Source organism: Rattus norvegicus, chromosome 2 (genome assembly GCF_021556685.1).
Source record: "Rattus norvegicus strain SHRSP/BbbUtx chromosome 2, alternate assembly SHRSP_T2T, whole genome shotgun sequence".
Classification (NCBI taxonomy): domain Eukaryota; kingdom Metazoa; phylum Chordata; class Mammalia; order Rodentia; family Muridae; genus Rattus; species Rattus norvegicus.
Window position 1 is genome coordinate 217,648,855 of NC_141535.1, and position 21,184 is coordinate 217,670,038.

The 21,184-nt window shown below is 41.1% G+C and overlaps 1 protein-coding gene across 50 annotated transcripts in view; it reads right to left on the reverse strand.

Moving 5' to 3' along the window:
• Ank2 (ankyrin 2) overlaps positions 1–21,184 on the reverse strand; it is a 575,390-nt gene that overhangs the window by 91,211 nt on the left and 462,995 nt on the right. For 36 of the 50 annotated variants that reach the window (NM_001427159.1, XM_087627856.1, XM_087627853.1 and 33 more), the window contains 7 exon segments: positions 365–463; positions 1,006–1,104; positions 4,876–5,073; positions 11,793–11,891; positions 17,453–17,551; positions 17,709–17,807; positions 20,310–20,507. In NM_001427159.1, coding sequence (NP_001414088.1) covers positions 365–463; positions 1,006–1,104; positions 4,876–5,073; positions 11,793–11,891; positions 17,453–17,551; positions 17,709–17,807; positions 20,310–20,507 — 891 coding nt within the window. 50 annotated transcript variants of the gene reach the window in all.

Below are 21,184 nucleotides of genomic sequence, written 5' to 3' on the forward strand. Positions count from 1 at the left end.
TTGATGTTAGAAGAAATGAGGGTATGAAAGGTTATGTTTTATAGGCAAGGAGGAAAAAAATCTATAATGCCTTTGTCAGGTTATATGTCTCAGTATCTAAAACACGGACAGCTAGTAATAAGATTAATCTCCAGAAGCTGATATGCACTCCTATTGAAAACTGCTGGCTCAGAAAATTGCAAAAGTAAGTAAATAAAATAAAAGGTTTTAGACAGAGCAATAGGTAAGAAACAGTTTTTCTTTCTAAGTTGCCAATAGCGGACGCTATTATCACTGTTTCATGGCTATTATTTAAAAACAAGGCCCATGTATACTCGGATTATAGATACATGGCACCCTGGAAACCCTAGGCTCTGGTCCTCACCTTGGCAGTGGCATGAGGGGAAGCACCCTTCTCCAGCAGCAACAGCGCCACCTTCTGGTTGTCATAATGAGCAGCAACATGGAGCGGGGTAAGGCCATTCTGTAAAGGTGGTATTTGAGTCTCAGCATTAATACATTAGCGTTAGCTGCTCTGGAGCTATCAGGATACACGGACGGTGCGATCGATTAATTACACGTTAATCAATTAATATGGTCAATGGAAAGATAGTTTTCGTATTAGAAACATAACTAAAATCGAGAATGTTTGCGCCGAAAATTAGCAAAGGGCAGTTTTCTGTTCACAGCAAACAAAAATCCAAATTCCTATGTACACCAGGATTCTTAATATAGAGAAGCTGTGGGCCCTTCGGGATAAGGTACAGCAAAAAATAAAAAAAAAAAACTGCTTCTAAATTGCAGTCTACAACAGAGGTTGGGGGTATATATTCCCAACTTGGGTAGTTGGTATAATTTTGCCTGGCGCAGTAATCTTGATTTCTGATGAGTGGTAAAAAAATAAAAAAATAAAAATAAATAAATAAATAAATAAATAAATAAATAAATAAATAAATAAATAAATAAATAAATAAAATGAGTCAACAGAATCCGATGACGAAAACCATACCACGGGAACCGGCTTACCTTCCCTGCTGAATCTGCGGCTGCGCGGCGTTGCAAGAGAAGTTTTGCCACATCCAGGCTTCCATACTTGGCTGCTACGTGCAAGGGAGTGAAGCCCTTCTATAGTGCGACAAAGAAATGTAACAATTAGGGTATTCCTTTTCTCAATTCCTTACAAAATTTTTGTTAGCCCATTAAGCAAACTCGTTGAGTCCCTGCTTGTAAAAAATGATGGCATGTCACAAGGCCCAACTCGCTTGGGGAAAGTGTTACCAACAATCCTGGAAACAACAGGAGCATAAATGCAGTCTTGCTGGTTTGACAGTGACGTCAAACGACCCATTCCACTCACTACCGAAGACTACATACTGTCAGGAAAACACCATCGCTGTGATCTTTTGATCTTTCTGAACTACCAAGCAGCCTTACCCCGTGTGCAGTTGTTAAGAAGTTTATTAAATTGTAAAGGAAAACAAAACAATGCCCAGCTTTTAAAAAAAATGATGGCGTGAAATCTGCCAGTCCTGGATTAGTCTAAGAGTTAGGAATAAAGTTTACCCAGAACTGGTAGGAGCTTTGTTAGGCTTGATGGAGTTAACAACAATAACAACCAATGTGCCTGAACTCTTGGAGACTGGATCTTGACATTAGTAGAGTTGAGATTCGTAATCTCCTCTGGTGTCAGCAAACTGCTTTGATTTATGAGTGGAAAGTGGAGGACCAGAGGCCCATCTTTGGTCTTGCCCAATCTAAAATGAACGGCTGTCTTCGATTTCTTATCATCCTGTTGATATTTTTAATTCCAAATTTATTTATTTAAGTTTTAAAATATTTTGTGAAGCTTTGGTTGCAAAAGGAAACAATGATTTGATTCAGCTGACATATTTTCTGTAAACTGGCCAGATAGATGATCTACATAAAAACATTGCTTTTTTTTTTAACATACCAACATTTGTTCTCTTTCCCGGAAGATCAATTTCTCTAGTCAAATCTGTTGTCCTGGCACGCCATTGGCTGATTAACACTAAATAATTAACCACAAACTGAAGCTTTAGCTATGTGCTTTTAAAAAGTGCTTGGCCTACACATTTTGTATGCATACCTTCAATGTCCTATGGACCTAACAGCAGTACTTCAGAGAGCAGCATGCTATAAATAGCATGAATCCCAGTCCTGAAACCTCCAGGTGGCACAGCTCCTACCCTATGATGTCACCTACCCTCCTGGACAGATGCCTCAGACAAAAGCTTTTCTGGAACAATAGTAGGAGTTGGAGAACTCTAACACTTGCCGGGGCCCAGAAAACAAACCCAGCAAATACTTCTGTACTGGGTGCTATTTAAGACCCCATCAAAAGCACTGAATATTTCCCAAGAACCAATACTGCCCTTCCATAGAGTCACCAGATCAATTATTTTTAATTAAAATGACATTTAATTTCTTTTAGAAAAAGAAATAAGCATTTGGTCTTAAAAAGTTCTTGGATGAGAATGAATCCTCTGGCTTTTTGCCCTGTAGGGGACAAATGTAGGGATGACTAGAGGATGGCTTCCTTTAGCAGCCTTCCACAGAAGTTCACCTGCTATTGAGGCTCTGCTCCCAGCACTCCATGCACACCAGGGTTGGGCTGTGCTAGCTTGGATAAAGTAGATTTCTGTGGTACAACATTGTAGGGAGGAAGAAAATACATGCCTATCCTTACAGTCCCGTTGAAGTTGTGCTGACCCTTTGTACATTTGGAAACCCTTATCAAACCAAACTGCTTAGTTTTTGCAGAATGACAGGAGCCTGGCTAGAAGGCGTCTCTTGAGTCACAGGCCACTTCTCTCCATGTGAATGTCACCAGGGCTTCGTCTCCCTCTGGTATTTATAAACACTCAAGAGGCATCAACGATGGCGACTCACTCAGGATTCAGCTCACCTCAGTGCTAAACTGTTCGGTGTAACAATTATGTCCATTTTACTGCACTGTGGAATTGCATGTTTTTTCGATCCTAAAAAATCTTTGAAAGACAGGAGACTATTTCCCATGCCTTTACTTTTATATCTACTCATCCTATTCCTCATCTATTAAGATGGCTGCCAAGGGGTTGGGGATTTAGCTCAGTGGTGGAGCACTTGCCTAGGAAGCGCAAGGCCCTGGGTTCGGTCCCCAGCTCCGAAAAAACAAAAGAACCAAAAAAAAAAAAAAAAAAGATGGCTGCCAAGTCTCTGGGGTTACCATAATCATTGTACATTGGTTGCTTCATGTCTAAGTTCTGAGTTAGTTTTTTTAAGAACTTTTAGAATGCATTCACTTTTTAAGATGGAGTAATTTGAGGATTTATCAATTCCTTAGGTCAGAACATTTGAAAATACATTTATTTGTATTTTATGTACAGGAATGTACATCATGCCTGACTGTATGACTGTGAATCACATCTCACTTCGGGAGCCAGTAGAGGGTGTCACGTTCCCTGGAATTTGAGTCACAGGTGGCTGAATATTGCTTTGTGAGTGCCGGGTCCTCTGTCAGAGCCGCAAGCACCCTTAACTACTGAGCTACAGCGCCAGTTCCACATCTGTTTTTCTGACTAGCCTGGTGCTGACAGTAACTAGTAGACTGCTCTCCCTAAGGGCTCAGAGATGACAGTAATACTCCAGTCCGTACTTGATAACTTCCTCAGCCTTGGGCATGGAAGTTACTCCAATTTATTGAAGACTGGCTGAAATAGCATTTTAATTCATCTGAACCGCAACTGTATGTGTCGAAAGTACTTTGCCCTCTGACAAGGTCATATATTCTAGGGTTCTCTTCGCCTTGCTTCTGTGCTCTAAACACTAGCTCAGGCTAATTTGCTCTAGCTCTTCGGGCATGTTCATGCTTTATTGTAACTCACCTCCATGTGGTGACTCTCTAGTGGACTATGTCCAACAGAAGGAAAAGCTGTCCTGTACCACCATGGAGTCTTGAACACAGGCTTGGGATATTTTAGTCTCTGTTTGGTGTTAGTACAACTCGGGAACTGCTCTGCAAACCTGCTCTGTTTAGACACTGTAAGTAACTACAGAGAAAGTTAACCTGGTAGACGTTGAGGTAGTGGTTTGAATAAGAGGAATAAGAGTCCCCATTGACTCAAGAATCTGAATGCTTGACCTCCAGTTGTTGGCACTCTCTGGGGAGTTGTGGAACCTTAGTAGGTATAGCCTTGCCTTATGTCCCATTCTTTCTCTGCCTCCCAGTGTGCTGATGAAAAGTGGTCACCCAGGTTCTTTCTCCAGCCACCTATTGCCATGCCATCCCTGATGTTCTGAGCACCTACTTTCAGGACTTGTAAGTCCCAATAATCTCCCTCTGATATGAGCTGCTTTGGGTCATGATGTTTTATCTTAACAACCAAAAGGGCCCGACAGAGTTGAACAAAGGAAATGAGATACCAAATGAGAGGCGATGGGGTTAGCATTGGGAAGGGCAAGATGGAGGCAAGTGAGATATCCTTCCCTCGGCTCTGTCACCCAGCAAACAGCTCTACTACTCTAATGCAGGATTCTCTACCTCACTAGTGATGACAATTCAATGTACTTAAGAATCCCCCCTTTATTTTCTCTAGAGAATATGTATTATACTAAAAAGGAGAAAATGTAAACTTTGGTTTGTAGTAATGAAATCATAATTACGTTTCTGGATATCTACACCACTCAGAACTAGCACATTAGATAGAAGACAGGAACGCAAGAATTTTCCTTGAAGACACTACCTAAAATGTTGCAACTTCCTCTCATCATTTAGATTGTAACCTAAACTACTCAGAGACAGAAACGAGTCAGAGACCTGGCAGAGATTTATTTCCCCTTCCTGAAACTCTTCTGCAGCTGAATGAAGCCTCGGCTCCTCTTAGTCATCACCCTTACCTTGGTAGCTAATGAGTGTGCAGCTCCAGCTTCCAGCAGGACAGAGGCCACATCTACCTGTCCTTCCCGAGCAGAAATGTGTAGTGGTGTGTACCCATTTGTGGTGGCTGCGTCTGGATGAGCCATGTGTTGTAACAGCAGCTGGACGATTTCTGTCTTACCCAGTCTGGAGGCAATATGTAAAGGCGTCTGCTCCTCCTACAACTCAAGGCAAGTCATCAGTTAGGTCCCCTGCAAACCCAACCTCATGAACAACGCATCAAATGCTTCATGGTGCCTTCCTCTAGGGAGAGTCTCGTCTCTAGAAATCTCTACTCAAAAACTATTACTACCCGGCCATGGCCTCCCTTGTATAGGTTATAGAAGTGATCTGTTTGACCACAAAAATGTCTCTTTTAAAATTTTAAAAATATTTTATGTGTTTGGTTATATGTATGTACATGCACCAAGAATGTATAGTTCCCATGGAATTCAGAAGAGGCATCAGATCCCCTGGAACTAGAGTTATAGACAGTCTGTGAGCCATTATAAAGGTATGGACCTCAAACCCCAGTCTTCTGCAAAAGCAGAAGGTGCTCTTAACCACTCAGCCCCTCCCTTAAGTTTTTTAAAAGTATGTATGTATATTCATAAACTTGGTAACTGTTTAATGAAGACCCCAAAACCATCTCTTAACTCTTTCAGACTTCAACCCTCTCTATGCTTACTTACAGGCAAACTCATGGTTTTGAAGGAGAAAAAAAAAATCAAGGCCAGAAATCCTAAGACCTAGATTCTCCTCCAAGAGCTTTCAACAAGAGGCAGGATTTATTCTGGGAACTGAATCAAGAGAAAAGACCCAAGGAAGCTGGAAAAAATGCTATTTCTACTTCACTCCCGAGCCAAGGACACAAATGATGGCCATTTTGTTCTAGGAGAACTGCAGATAAAGACGACATTGTAAAATGATTTAAAGAGATGCTGTTCCAGGAAGCATTGCAGATGCACTTGCAAGGCACATCTAGGACTTCAAAGATGAAATGGAACTCTGGCAAGAAAAAAAAATGGCGTAAACTCTCTGCCAAGTGTTTTTGCTTTAAGACCAGAGAAGCTGGGGCTGAGGAGAATAGGCAGGAAGGACATATTCGACAGAGTTCATGAGATCACCTGACTCTAACACATTGTAAAAAAAAAGCTCTGCCTCTTATAAAAAGGGTGAGTCACCATAAAAGAGGAATAAAAAGCTGAGGACACTGCCGGGGATAAAGGGAAATGAAGACAAAAAGATAATAGATCTGTCCAAATAAATATAATACTTGAACATTATTTTTTTAGAAAACCTATAGGAAGAGGTGAAATAGCATCATATGCATTTCAAAGTAGGAGGAAATGGATAAGTAGCAATATTATTTTACCAATAGAATTGGAATCATATAAAAAATCTACAACTTACAAATTTCTTTCATGCATGATGCATATATGACTTGTCCTATAATAGACACCAAAAGAAAGCGTAAAATGTATTACTGAATGATTTTTTTTCCAGATCAAGTTACTAAAAGTGCAGTGAGGTCTCAAAGACTGCCCAAGGTCATTTAAGCTACTCAGACACTAAAGATAGATACAGTAAGATGGCCATGAAGAACATGATCGGCACAAGATGGTTTTTGACAGGAAGGATCAGAACGAGAGAAAGTGCTGAGCAAAGCAATTGGTACGCACTCAAGATTGAAGAAGAGCTTCCATGACTGACTGCTGCTGGCTTCTCCTCTAGACTTCGCCAGCAGAGCCCAGTGGGGAGGGTACAGAAATCAGTGCGCTCAAATGGAGATTAAAAACTTTTTTAGATTATCAATTTTATTTTATGCGTGTGAGTCAATCATGGATTTTATAGAGTAGGAAGGAGATTGCAGAAATGCCGATCTTTGGATTTCTAGTCAACTGACAATCTTTAACTGGTAGAAGTTATTGGGAATTGGATAAGTTCTTAATGATAGGTTCCTGGTTGTCAGAGCCCAGAGCAGTAAGGTACTTCATTTGTTTGAATACAAGTTAGTAAATGTCTTACCTACATTTAAAATATTTTGATATATTTTCATCTGAAAATAAAAAAGAAATAACAAATATTGCTAATAAAATCCGTCAACCTTTGAACAGGTACATAAGGTGTAAGGTCTTTTTTTCAGTTTGAGCAATTATTTCTTTGTGGAACTGAAAAACTTGTGTCTGTTGCCCCAGGATAAAGTTAACTGAAACCAAGGCAAAAAAAAAAACCAAAACATGGGAACTTGAAGAGGATTCAAAAGAATGGGCCAAGTGACGGAGGAGTCCAGATCCCCTGACCCTTTCCAATACAAGACCTTCTCACAAAGTGCAAGTGACTGGGCCACAGCCTAGACAGGAAGCAGGTGCTCTCTGCCTCACTAAAGAAGCCTACTGTTTCTTTTGTTCCTAGGCAACCAAAATTTAAAAAGACTTGCTGAGCCCAAACATTTTACGAAAAGACAGAAAGAACAGCAGCTGGGCCAAGGTTGAAAAGTTTGATGTGACTCCTGCTACTAATGTTCCCAAAAAACCATGTCTGCTGGCAGCTGAGAAAATTTTAGCAGTTAAGTGTCAAATTAGCTTAAGCCCAGGGATCCTGCCATTGCTCAAACCTGAAGCAAAGGCCAGGCCCACGACTGTGCCAACAGAACAAACCTCTGAACAAAAAGCATCCCAGAGGGAAGACCTTGGTGAGCTCCTGACTTAAATCCACTGAGGACAATGGACAAATAGGGACTTCCTGAGGGGAAGGGCCAAAGCCAACTCATTGACTCACCAAGGAACAAATGCAGTGACTCCATAGCCCTGCTTTCCAATCTGTCTGGAAAACTATGCCTCATGCCCTGGACTGACTGGAGTGTGCTAACTGTACTTCTGTTCTTTTGGGGTGGTTGGTGCTGTGTACTAACATGGGTGCTCTGCGTGGGTGCTCTAGCAGTGAGCTCCAACTTCAGCACGAGTGTGTGCTTTTAAAATGAGTAAATTGTTGTAGTTATATCCATTTCTTCTTTTATACATGGGAAGTAGAGTAGGCATGACTAAGCCCCAGGTTATATGATGATGACACATTACTTCAAAAATGTATGAGGTAAAATGCAGACTACCGGGGTTCTGGAACATGAGCCCTGGGTAATAAACGAATAGCAGAATTTTAAGCTATTTCCTCTTCGTGAGGGGATAAGTATCAGAATAGTGGTATTAGATTAAGAAAAGAAATTTTCCTAAGTGTGTGTGCGTCTAGGAAGTAGAAAGGCGAAACTTGCTATTTTCCCGCCCAATGTCTGCTCATTCTCTTCTGGGGCTGTCCTTTAACCTTGGGAGGAAGTAGACAGCTCATAGTCCTCGTCACTCTAGATGAGATGTCATTCACTGCATCCCAGCACCTAACCAGGCTGCATCATGAATAGGGCCCATGGTTGAACCCAGTCTCTGGAGGAGAATATGACTAGAAACCACTCGTTTTCCAGGAAAGCCTGAAAACAGGAATAGCTTTACACTTAAAAATAAGAGCCTAACATAATGACAGTTTGATGACTTCCTCCACAAGCCACATCCCAGCCAGAGGGACTTTACTGGGGAGGGATTATTGTCTTCCAGCAGAGCCAGTTAGAAGAAGGGGGGAAAAAAAGCTCAGGGCCATGGAAGAAGTCCTTTTTACTCGAATCTGTGACCACAGTCCATCAGTGAAAACTTGAATTTTTGGACCCTAAGCCACCGATCCACACAAGGCTGCACTGCCATAAAATAACTTGCGTGAAAATGTTTTATGAATTACATAGCATCAAACTAATGTTAGTGAAAACACAAAGTTCTAGGAAAACATTAAAGGATTCAGTTAAAGAAAAGCCAAAATTGCATGCCCCAAGTGTACCTTAAAAAACACAGGAAATCCTGGGTCTAAATTGCTATCAAAATCACAGAAGTCTATCCTGGGATGGGGGTCATTGACATTGCCTGGATACTTGTTAGAAATGCAGAAAAATGCCCCAGCCTGCAGTGAAGAGGGTACCTGGGTGGCTGGCACACAGAATGACAGGTGGAGAGCACTGCTCTGCAAAGTGTGGATGGGCCTTGTCCCTAATAGAGGGGACCTGGCCTAAGGGGTGTCATGTGCGTCTGGGAATATAAATGGTGAAGCTGAAAAGACATCATAGCATGTGAAACTTATATTGAAAAGCAGAGAGAAGTAGATGTTTCTTTGTGAAGAAGAGTACGTGTGAGTGCAAAGGAAAAAACAGAGACTCCATGCTAAACCATGAGTGGACAGCATAGTACTACAAAGGAAAGAGGCTCCAAATAGTCGTGTAAGGAAGGAGTTCCAGACAATGTTCAAAGACCTCTTATCTAGTCAGCTTCAGCTGTCAATCCGACACAGACCAGAGTTATCTGAGGGAGTCTCAGCTGGAGGACGGCCTGGATCAGACTGACCTGTGGGCATGTCTATGGGGTGTTTTCTTGATTGTGGACTGATGTGGGAGGGCCCAGACTACTGTGGGCAGTGCCATCCCTAGGTCCTGGGTGGTTTAAGAAAGGCTGAGCACAAGTCAGAGGGAGTTTGCCAAGAAGCAGATTTTCTCCATGGTCTGTATGAATTCCTGCCTCTAGGTCTGTGGCGTGAGCTCCTACCTGTATTCTTCACTCAGTGATCATGACCTAAACTTTTAAGCTGAAGTAAACTCCTTTCTCCCCAAGCTTTTAGTCACAGCAATCGACAACAAACTATATAAAGCAGGGTGACTGTAACAATGGATCAAATCAGCACACAAAACTGCCTTAGAGACCGAGAAGTGAGCATCTTTTCAAACCACGGTGAATTTTAATTTGATAAAATTTAATTAAGAATATTAATAGGACTTATTTGAAAATAAATAAATGGAAAAAGTCTATTATTAAATGTGTATTATAAAATGTTTACCAGGAACGTTACCACAATTTCTAGTATAATTAGACAAGTTTGTGACATTCGACATGAATTGGTTGACCGTGGAACTGTTTCTTTCAGGGCTGGAGTTTGAACCAGGGCTTTAAGCACGCTGGGAAAAGGACTTTGCCACTTGGCTGTACTCTCACTGAGCTGTATAGGGCTATTTCTTCAATAGTGATATATATGCACACTTAAATGGAAACAAGAAAATGTCACATCACAGAAAAAAAATATGGTTCAATAACAAAATCTCTAAACAAGGAAAAACGTGGTATATGTATGATACTTTTTAAAGATTTGTTTATTTTACATGTAAAAATGCACTGTCTGCATGTATGGATGGGTAGCTTATATGTGTCTCTGGAAGTCAGAAGGAGAAATGGAGTTACAGGTGGATGTGAGTCAACATGTGGGTGCTGGGAATTGAACTTGGGTCCTCCAGAAGGGCAACAAGTATGATAAGCCACACCTGCAATGGTGACTTTTAAAGAAGTAAATTGCCTGGCTTCTGAGGAGGATAGAAGGGCAGATGAGATCCAAAACAAAAGTCATGCCCGTATACTACAGATTCCTCCACGACTGTGGAGATCACCAATCAAAGGTCTTGGGTAACGCCGCAGAGTCAGAGAATACTATGAATGCCTGCAGAAGGCTTTGGGGGTTTCTGAGTCCAAATCTCATCTTCAAGGATAAAGACGCAGAGGAGGAGCATCCTGTATTAGATCACTTGCAATCTTAACAATTAAGACATTTTCACTCCAAGAGAGCTATTTTCCCCATGAAGTCATCATGGTAGGTCTCAAGACGAACTGAGTTCTAACGGGCTTATCGAAATGGAGGAAGAGCGAACATGTCTAAGTAGTCTGTTAGAATCCCGGTGCTGTGCCTGCAAGTGTTAACAGAACAGTGTGCAAAAGGAAGGAGAAGATAGAGTAAAGGAGTAAAGAAGATAGAGTAAAGGAGTTCGGCTGCATTTAAGAAAGAAAGAATGCAATACAATGAGGGAAAAAATTTAAAGAAGAAGAAAAAACCCAACCTGTGAGGGAGTTAGACCTGACTGGGAATAGACAAGTGTGATCAGGTACCTACCCTCTCATGCCTGTTATGCTGGCACATGAGTATGCAGAATACGCAACTCTATAAACACCGGAGTAGAGAGGAAACAAGACAGCATGACAAAATGGGTAAAACAAAACCGGTAAAAGAAAAGCATCAGAACTTTGAAGACTTTTTGTTTTCAGGTAACTTGAAAAGAATCAGTATGTGAATATATGTTTAGGATAGATAGTGTTATACAATAGCGGCAAGAACAGATAAATGTGAGCATGCCTTTTTTAAAAGTGGAAGTCAATTCTATTTTTATTGTATACCAAATTTCCTAAATGTAGCTACACTCTATTCAAATGTTCCTTCAACTTGGGTGTGTTTTCATGGCTCACTCTTATATAGCTTTCCTTTATTATGCTGTGTTACTGACTGGATGCTCTCCCCTTAACAACCTGTGGTAACTCCTGCTATCAGCTTGATAGATTGAGGAATGCCTAGGAGATTGGAAGGGCGCACTTCTGAGGTGTTTGTGAGGGCACTCACTCCCTGGGATAACTGAGAGGTGGGAGGTACATTGACCCTAATTGTGAGCATCACCATCCAAGAGACTCGGGTCCCTGGATAAAGTACACTAAGAAAGGTTTGCACCCTGTTTGCTTCCCAGCCTCCGTGAACTCTGCAGCTTTTCACTGTTATGCCATTTAGGCGTCATTTTATTCCCAGAAATGTAGATCCATCCAATCAGAGAGCCCAGATTATTCTCCCCTCCCTCTAAGTTACTTTCTCAGATATGTATCGCAGTAATGAAAAGATGACTGATATGTATAATTTGGAATGCAAAAATCCAGGAACTACAGAAGACATCCCAACTTAAAGAGGGGGTGCATATGCTGCAGGAGAATACTGGGTGAGCCGCACCTACCCTGGCTCTGGCATCCACAAGAGCGCCGTTCCTCAGGAGACATCGAACCACTTCCACCTGCCCAGCCCGGGCCGCCATGTGAAGCGCCGTCTCACCACGCTGCCAGGAAAACAAAGATTGTGCAACCATAAATAACCCACTGCCCTGGACAGCAAAGAGTCAAGTTGTCCCTTTGGTGAAATTCAGCAAGCTATCCAAGTGTGTAGGTGATCTATAAGAAGGCATAGTTGTCCAGTTTAGAAAGGCATAGTTTTGTGTCTTCTCTGTCTTTAGAAGGACAAATGTTCGGAAATGCTTTCCATCGATGACAAACTATTGAACTTACCCAAATGTCCAGGGTACCCTGGGATTTTGCTTCACAACTGCGTAACTCCCATGGGTTTAGGTGAAGATACGATCTTTCATCCTATAAACCTAAATCTGTCATCCATCCCGTTCAATGAGAAACTCCAGGTGCCACAGATCAACACATTACAAATATATATATATATGTATATATATATACATGTATAGGTACATATATATATATTACATCACTTATGCCATACATAGATAATTTCTTTTCAAATTTCAAACTGTACTGCTAAACACAATCATTTGTCTGGTTTGTCTTTTTTTGTTGTGAAATTAAACTGTGACTACTCATATGAGAAATCTAATTTTTCAAGGAAGAAAATTTTCCCTGCTTATCTTAGTGATCATATTTGACTATAGATGGTCACACAGAAGGCTACTGAGAGGTAAATGGTGTTGCTGTTTACATTTTTCAGTTGCTGCATGGGCCTTATGTCAGTCCTCAGGTATCTATGCAATACCCAGGTCTTACGTACTCCTCAGGAGATGGTGAAGAAGGGGTTAGAGACGAGATATTATTCTTAGAGGGAAACCTGTTCTCACTGAAGCGGGCAGGATTTGGTCCTTCCAATAATCTCAGGGTTAGAGCACGACATTAGAATGAAACAAGCTGACTCAGCACAGTTGTTCTAGAAGGTGAGCTGACAGTAGCACAGCAGAGGAGTACAATTCACGTGAACTAGGTTGACTTTGAACTTGCCTGCGTTGGGATGGCGTGCTTCTGAAGAACTCCTGTGAATGGTGCCTTGATTCTTTCCATGAAACACTCTCATATCTATTAAACGAGTGGGGGTCACGGCTCATGGTTCACTTTTCTCACCATGATGAGACACATGGCTTTTGCAGTTACAAGGAATGTGTGTCAAGTGATATGATTAGAAAGCATTAACCTAGATACTGATGTGAATATTGTCTTCTGGGCTAATAGCTCCTGTGTCTTCTTCTGGCCTTGTTTCCTGATGGTGAATTTTGATTTTGTAAAGCCAGTTGTATATGAAATGTGATGTTTTATAAAATAACAGGAGTCAAGCTTGCCCGTAACTCTCCTGGTGCATGGAGAGTTTTCCTCTCTGGGCAGGATTTTACCCTTTTCACTGCTGTTGCTCACAAGTGTCTAAATAAATGAGACGGGTGTCTTAGAACTACAAAAAGAGAACAACTCAATGTTTTGTTTCTAGGTCTGATAAGGTTAGCTATTTCAGTATTTTGTTTTGTAGAAATAAAGACAAGAATAATTCTTTCCAGAAAGTAGGTCAAATATGCCCCCAAGGAATTCCTGTGTAATGTTGAATTGACATGTTTATGTTTACGCCACATTTTATTGTAAGTTTTCAAAATATAAAAATATTTCAAATACTAGTCTTTTAAATATTTTAAAACCTTTTTTTTATAACTATATTAAGTTATCTTCTGGCTTCTGCACATTTAAAGGTGAATATATATATATGTCACCAAGGACTGTCTTGTTTAAGTCTTATTTACTGATTTTGGGATGAAGGGCAATTACTGTAAGTCATGCATACATTTAACTATTTATAGTCCCCTTGTTTATGCAGAAGTATCAGGAAAGAGTGTCAGCAAACATGGCCTTACTCAGAACCTTCCATCTCCTGACTGTTAGGCATAGCCTGATCTCCTCCTTTTAAACCACGTAACTTTAGAGACTGGTAAAAACTTTTAAATACAATATAAAGTGGGAACTTAACCATAAATCCGCTAATTGGTTACAAGAAGATAGACAATCTTAACGCCCTGCATTGGACTCTTAAGAGCTCTTGACCGCTTGCTGTTCTACTCTTGCAGTCACCAATGGATGCTTTACGGTGCATGATACAAGTCGCCAGTTAACGTTTACATATAGGTTTTCTGGGAATGGAAGTTGTCAGGGGGAGAAAATGTATCTGCAAATGTCTGAGTTCTTGGTGCCTCTTCCGCTCTGTGTGACTTTTCAGACAGAACAAAACCAGCAGGAGGATGCGGATGCTCATGTCCAAAGCAAATACCAAGAGTCATGCCTCTGTCTCAGCTTTGAAATCGGCTCAGCAGACAGCTACATTGACTCCCACTCGGGCGGCATCTCCTTGGAAAGCATCGAAGCACAAGAGACAAAACTGCATTCAGAAGGCAACACGACACCAGCCACACACAGAGGTGCCAAGGGTGGGTGCACCGGGGGTCAGGACATGACTGACACTGTCACAGCAAGCAGGCCGTCTATGTCCACACAGCTTTGTCACCAACTCACAGAGCTCTGGATCCAGGAGCCATGTCCCAGGGTCTTGAGAACACACAAGGTCACAGGCACCACACTGCTAGAGAAAGCTGTATTCCTCTAAATTAGGGTTGCCTGATTTAGTAAATAGGAGGGTCAGGTATCCGTTTTAGTTTTAATTCCAGAAAAATCAAAATTATTTTTACCGTGTTTCAACAGCCTTACTGTTGCCATCTACTCACACTGGAAGGAATTCAGTGTTCTCTGGAATTAAAATGGGAGAGGGAGTCTTATATCTTAACCAGCAGTTTTATGCTATCTCCTTTGTGAAGGATCTAGCCTTTAGAAAAATAAAATGAACACCCAAAAATCAACCAGGGATCTTTTGAAAGGGTGAGTGCATGTTTCCCAGGTGTTTGTTTGGTAAAGGTAATTCTTGAAGGTAAGCAATGTCAGGATAAATAGCTCAAACCAATGAAAGAATTAAGAGCTGAATGTTAACTGCCAAATCTAAGATTCTTTCAAAGCCTGAGAGGAAGGAAATACTAGAAATGTACCTGCAGTCTAATTCTCTCTATGCCCTGAGGAGATGACACAAACAGTTAAGGTATCAAGAAACTATTTGGAATTGGTCACTTAAGTGGCTGTGGTTTTATTTTAAGAATTTTCAAAAATCTCTTCTAAAAGAATGTTTACTCAGTGTGGTGGAGCCTGCCTGTGACCCAGTACTAAAGAGACAGAGGAAGAAGGATCTCCAAGTTCAAGGCTAGTCTGGTCTACAGACTGAGTTCCAAGACAGCCAGGGCTACGTTGAGAGACCCTGTCATGAAAAACTAAAAAAGAAAGAAAGGAATTTCATCCAAGTTCCCTGTTTAATACAATCACACACATTATTGTGGTAATGTGATGATCTATTTTAACAGAATATCACCATTGCTCTTTTGACTCTGTAGACATTGGAATGCAAATAAGAAACACGGGAAAATGGGAATAAAAAGAAGAAAAACAAAATGACAAAAGCCTGTGAGCACACAGTAGGGCTTTTCCCGAAAGTTAGTGGTCTGTGTGCAAGGCAGGTTCAATTTCTAAAAAAAGAAATGAAATAAAAAAGTAAAAATTGTAGGAAATGACAATATTTAATATCGTAGTATTTTAAAGGGGGGAATTTGATATTAAGTAAAATAACGAAAGGCAGAAAAGATGAATCTCCTTCGTGTGTGGTGTGTGTGTGTGTGTGTGTGTGTGTGTGTGTGTGTGTGTGTAAGCCAGGGATTCAGATTTCCCCGTGGCTTCCTCAATTACTCTCTACCTTATTTTTTTTGAGGTAGGGTCTCTTACTGAACCTGGAGCTCAAACATTTGGCTAGACTAGCTGGTCACGAGTCCTGGGAGCTCCTCTTATCGGTCTCCAAGGCCAGCACTGGGTTTGCAGAATCACACAGGACTTAGAATATTGAGTGACAGGAATGGAGCTCAGGTCTTCGAACTTAGAAGGGGAGCACATTAATCACCGAACCATATCGCCAGCCCCGTGAGTTCTTTAAACATTGAAAAAAAAAGTTCTATTTAAGTTGGCACATTAGGAATTGATGTGATTAAGGATTGCTATGTGACATTGCATTGGGGCCAATATGCTATGACTAATGGCACATAAATACAGAACTGAAATTCTTTTAGGCTCCCACTTTTGAATAACACAAAGGATATATCAAATAAACTGACTTCTCCAGTGGACTCTGTCTGAACACCAGAGCCTTCAAAAAAAAACTATATAAAATACAGAGAAATGAGAATGTGGGGGAAAGTGCAGGTAAGAGGAGCCTGGGCATCGTTATATAACTTAAGTGGGGGAAGCTAACCCCCGATTAGCATATGCTGCAGACAACGGCTACAAGTATGACCACTGTAATAATGGCCGCTGGCATTCATGTAGGGAGAATTATTCTGTTGTGTATGCTTTTAAAACACTTAACCCTCTGTGGTCCTGGGACTGTCTATTATCTGAGTGAACATGCACAATGGGTTCTCTCCTTCCCCCGGGAAAATTTCTTCCAGGCAATTTGCCATAAGACGGCAAACAGAGAGAGATTTTAAAGGGCGGTTCAAAACAGGGAGAGAAGTACATATATCAAGTGAAAATCCTAAATTAGACCAGAGAGAATGCTGGAACGCCCAGTACTTATTGGCAGGAAGAAACGTGCTGAGGTCAGCATTCATACCAGAATATTGTGGATAACTATTTCAGGGGTGAGAAATCTCCTGTGCACATAGGGATGAGGCCAAAGTTAAAACTCAGTCGGAGACCGCAAATGCAAGCAGAATAGGGGCTGCTTTGACATCCTCAATCTTCATCGCTGACCTGTATCGGGCTAGTCTTTGCTAAGGTAGAGCATGGAGCTTTATTTAATTAAAATTACCTGGAATACAATGCATTCAAGCAAACTAGGGTATGTTTTGTAACCCATCATTCATTCATATTCAAAGGTGTATGTGTGCGTGTGTGTGTGTGTGTGTGTGTGTGCGTGTTTGCATGTGTGTGTGGTGTGTGTGTGTGGTGTATGTGTATGCGTGTTTGCATGTGTATGTGTTCATGTTTGCATCTGTGTGTGTGCGTGTTTGCATGTGTGTGTGGTTGTGTGTGTGTGTGTGTGTGTGTGTGTGTGTGTGTGCATGTGTGTGTGTTTGAGGAAGGCTGTCAAGGCTGACTCAGACTCATAAACCACCTGCCTCAGCTTCAAAACAGCTCAGAACTGCAGCTGTTAATGACCACACTCAGCCTTAGAGGAGCTTTAAAAACCATATCTTGTTTTACTCGATGCATTAGATGAGCGTTAAGCCCATCTGCACCAGGAAGTCTAAGCTGTGTCATTGCCCAGCTTCCATTTTGTCTCCTGACATGGTGGCCTCTGCATTCAGTAAAGCTTCAAATGTTATTTTTACGAAATGTTTCAGAGGCTGCCTCTGAGCTCTGATAACAAGACGCAAGCCCACACACACACACACACACACACACACACACACACACACACACACACGCCCACTCTGATCCTCTCGCTCGTTCTCCCTGTGGTTATTCTGACCCAAGCCATACTCACAATGTTAGTGACATCTGGAGAGGCTCCGTTCTGCAGCAGAAGGAGGACAATGTTCAAGTGGCCCATGAAGGCAGCCACATGTATTGGTGTGAGGCCAGACTGCGAAACAAAGCGACAGTAGCTTTACTCCTCTGCACCGTGGGCTTTGGGGCTTCTTCAGATAAATAAAACGAGTGAAGAGGACAGAAGATGGGTGAGAGGAAGAGGAAGGCATAAGAGAGGAAACGTTTGGTGAGAAGCTGAAACACTTTTCTACCTCTGTTATAGCTTGGATTGAAGCCCCATATTTCACCAGCAGTTCCATGACTTTGATGCGGTTTTTCTTGCAGGCAATGTGCAGTGGAGTAAAACCATTCTGTGCAAAAGACAATCGAGTTAGTTGAAAACATGCAGAAACAGTTCTCACACAACTCCATGCTGGCACATCGCAGGCGGTCATGTTACGTCATGTCACATAATGTCACCGTCTCTTCAAACCCTATACAGGTGGTGGGATTTGGGAAGAGAAGGGGGCGGTGTGTTTGTGTTGAGTATGGAAGCTGGTTTCTGGCATTCTGAGTGCCTATGGAGGAAGCAGGAGCAGAGAAAGGTGTGTGAGCCTACTTTTCAGAGAAGGAAAAACAGAGAGTAATTATGGTCTAGGTGGCCTAAGGTGTTGTAGGCTGTCTTGACTGGGCAGGTGATGGGGGAAAAGATTGGACTGAGTAGAAGTAATTTTGATGATGAAGGGCCAGTTTCTCAAAGCACAAGAATTGTTCATCTAAGCTAACAATATGAATGGCTTTATAAAAAGTGTTTCGGCTTTGCTGTCGCTTTCTTAGGGAGAGTTTCAAATTAGCAGACATCATTACGCTGATAATATTCATATGAGAAGTTAAAATTTATATTATAACACGTATACCAATCATACATGTTTGATTTTATAAAGAAACGATTAAGTTCCCAGATATATTTTATTTTAAGGGGAAGTGATTACATTCCTGAATATTCTCAAGGACAGGATGGTGAATTTCTGGGATGGCTACCAGATGACATCTCTGAGGGATAAAGTTAAGTGGGACTTCTGCAAGGTACTTGCAGGTGTAAACTAGGTTACCATTCAGGAGTTGGAGAAATCACATGAAAATTTACCAAGTCCCATGCTAAGCTGTTAGGTATTTTATCTGTTGTCTTTTTATTTGAACAATGATCTTTTATAGACTGGTACCTATCTTGCCATTAACAGTTTTAAATGTCCCAATGGGGACTGAGTATCATTTGATATTTTTATATGTTACCAGCTCTCAGGAAAACATATGGTCTCACTCAAGATGGTGATTTTGTATTCTTTACAGTGGAGCGATCAACATAATTTATCATGTCTCCTGTTTATAAACTACATCATAAGCCAGAGATAAGTAGCAACATGTACATGTGGTATTAAAATGTGGACAAATAATCACCCGTGATAATCGGTAAGCTTCTTCCTCACTTGAAAATTATTAATCACATAATAAAAAGTATTCATGATACTTAAAATACATAAAAAGTATTTTCAACTTGTGAGAAAATCAATGTCTTCATACATTTGAACATGACCTTGGAAGTAAAATAACTGTCTAGTTAACAATAAGTGGATTTCACTAAAAAAATTTCACATAATCCAATACGTTCAATTGATGATTTAATTGATTTATTAGTTTACTTATTGATCAAATGTTTGACTGACTTTTGAAACTGGATGGTCTAATTTATCCCAGCCTAGGATAAATTTGCTACGTAGCCAAGAACAATTTTGAACTTCCCCTCTCCTGCTCTAGACTATAGCATGTGCCATCGTGGCTTAGGAGTTGCTTGGGATCAAACCTAGGGTTTCGTGCTTGCCACACAAGTGTCCTTCATGCTCACTGACCACCGCAGGCCAACAGTGAACCCCTCTAACAAGAGGCTCTCAAAATGGTTGGAGGGGGATTTTAATTGACACAGACCATGTAAACACACAGGGAAACAGAACAATGTGCTCTCAGAGTGAGATTAGGAAACAGCTGGTGTAAATTAGTACCTGCTTAATGTAACCATTAGTGAGGCTATACGTGAAGCAAGAAGATTTATTCCATGTTAGACTGTGGGAGACGTAAGGCTGCTCTGGGGCTGGGATGGCCTCCTGCTGCTCCCTTTGAGCAGGTTCTGCAATGCTTTCAAATGTTCTGTGAAGCAGTAACACACGGGGCGCCACCCAGAATGTGGCTGAGCAGTCAGTCCACAAGGAAAATGTCCAAGTGAACGTGCCACCAACTTATATCACGGACTTTTCAGAGTCAAACACATTCACCATTTCCATTCTTTTTTTTTCTTAAAAGATTAATAAAGATTAAATTTTTCATATCTGTATCCTAACTCTATCTAACATTCACAGGTACCTAGAACTAAGTTTGCTTTTTTGGTTTTTTGTTTGGTTTTCCCCCAAGATGGGGCTATTCCTGTCTACTGTTGGCTCTCCTAATACTCACTCTGTAGACCAGGTTAGGCTTGAGCTCAGAGATCCACCGGCCTCTGCCTCCTGAGTACTGGATTAAAGGCGTGGGCCACTACACTCGACTGTTTCTTATTTTTTTTATCGTCTAGCTTTTATTTTAAAACACGCATGATCCCAGAGTTTCATACTGTTCTCAACACAATAATCTTGTGTTCTCCTAAATCTGCCAGGGCTCACTACCACGTAGGGAACTACGAAGGCATAAAGTAGGCCAGTGGTTTAAAGGAGGTGGAAACTTGGCATTATCGACTGTGAATCTATACTCTTGCTTTGGTGTAGGTGCCATTGGCCAAGCAATGTGGTTTTGTGATAGTTGGCGAATGTGGATTGGGCCAGGTTTACCAGGGCTCTTGCGTTCGGGTTGGCTCTCTTGTCCAGCAGGAGTTTGGTTACACGGTAGTGCCCACAGTGTGCAGCAACATGAAGAGCCGTCAGGTAGTCCAGGGTGACGTCATCAACAGGTGCCTTGTGCTGTAGCAGGTGCTTCACACATTCCACGTGGTCCCCCTGCGCAGCCATGTGAAGGGGAGACAGCCCATTCTGCACATTGAAACAAAGAAAAACCAAGTCCATGTTTTGTTGTTATGACTCTTGTGTTTGGAGACCTGACAAAGTCAATTTTGATCTGTAACAGAGCTGAAGGCAGGGGAAATAACTTCCTGCATATCTGAATGTAGAATGGATTATCTTAGATAAAGGAAGAAGGAAAAATTTGTTTAATTTTTTTCCAATAATACTCAGCAGTGTTTTTCCATAATATTCCACTTGATTTTACAAATTATGAGAATAGTATTAGATATATAAAATGACTGCTCATGCATAAATCATTCATATCTAATACTATGTATAGTAGCACACATTCGTTATCTTTCTGCTTTTATTTCTTTACATAAACACAGAGGAGTCAGTTAAGGAGAGAAAAGTGTATGCATACGTCAAAGCAGTGGGAAAAAATTTACCATATCTTAGGTTTAGGCTTCAGGAAAATTCCAAGATCCAATAATTGACTGAGAATTACTTTAAAGAAGGAAGGAAAAGACAGGAACATGCTAGAAGGCCAAGAAGTCAAGGTAAACCTTATATCAATGACCTCGTGGCTCTCGAATCTGAGGGTAGTCTAGATGTGTGATTATTAATATAGTCTCAAACAACTTTGGCATTAGTTATAAAGACAGTCAATAATAAAACTTAAGAGACCAGGGTAAGCCATTCTTCAT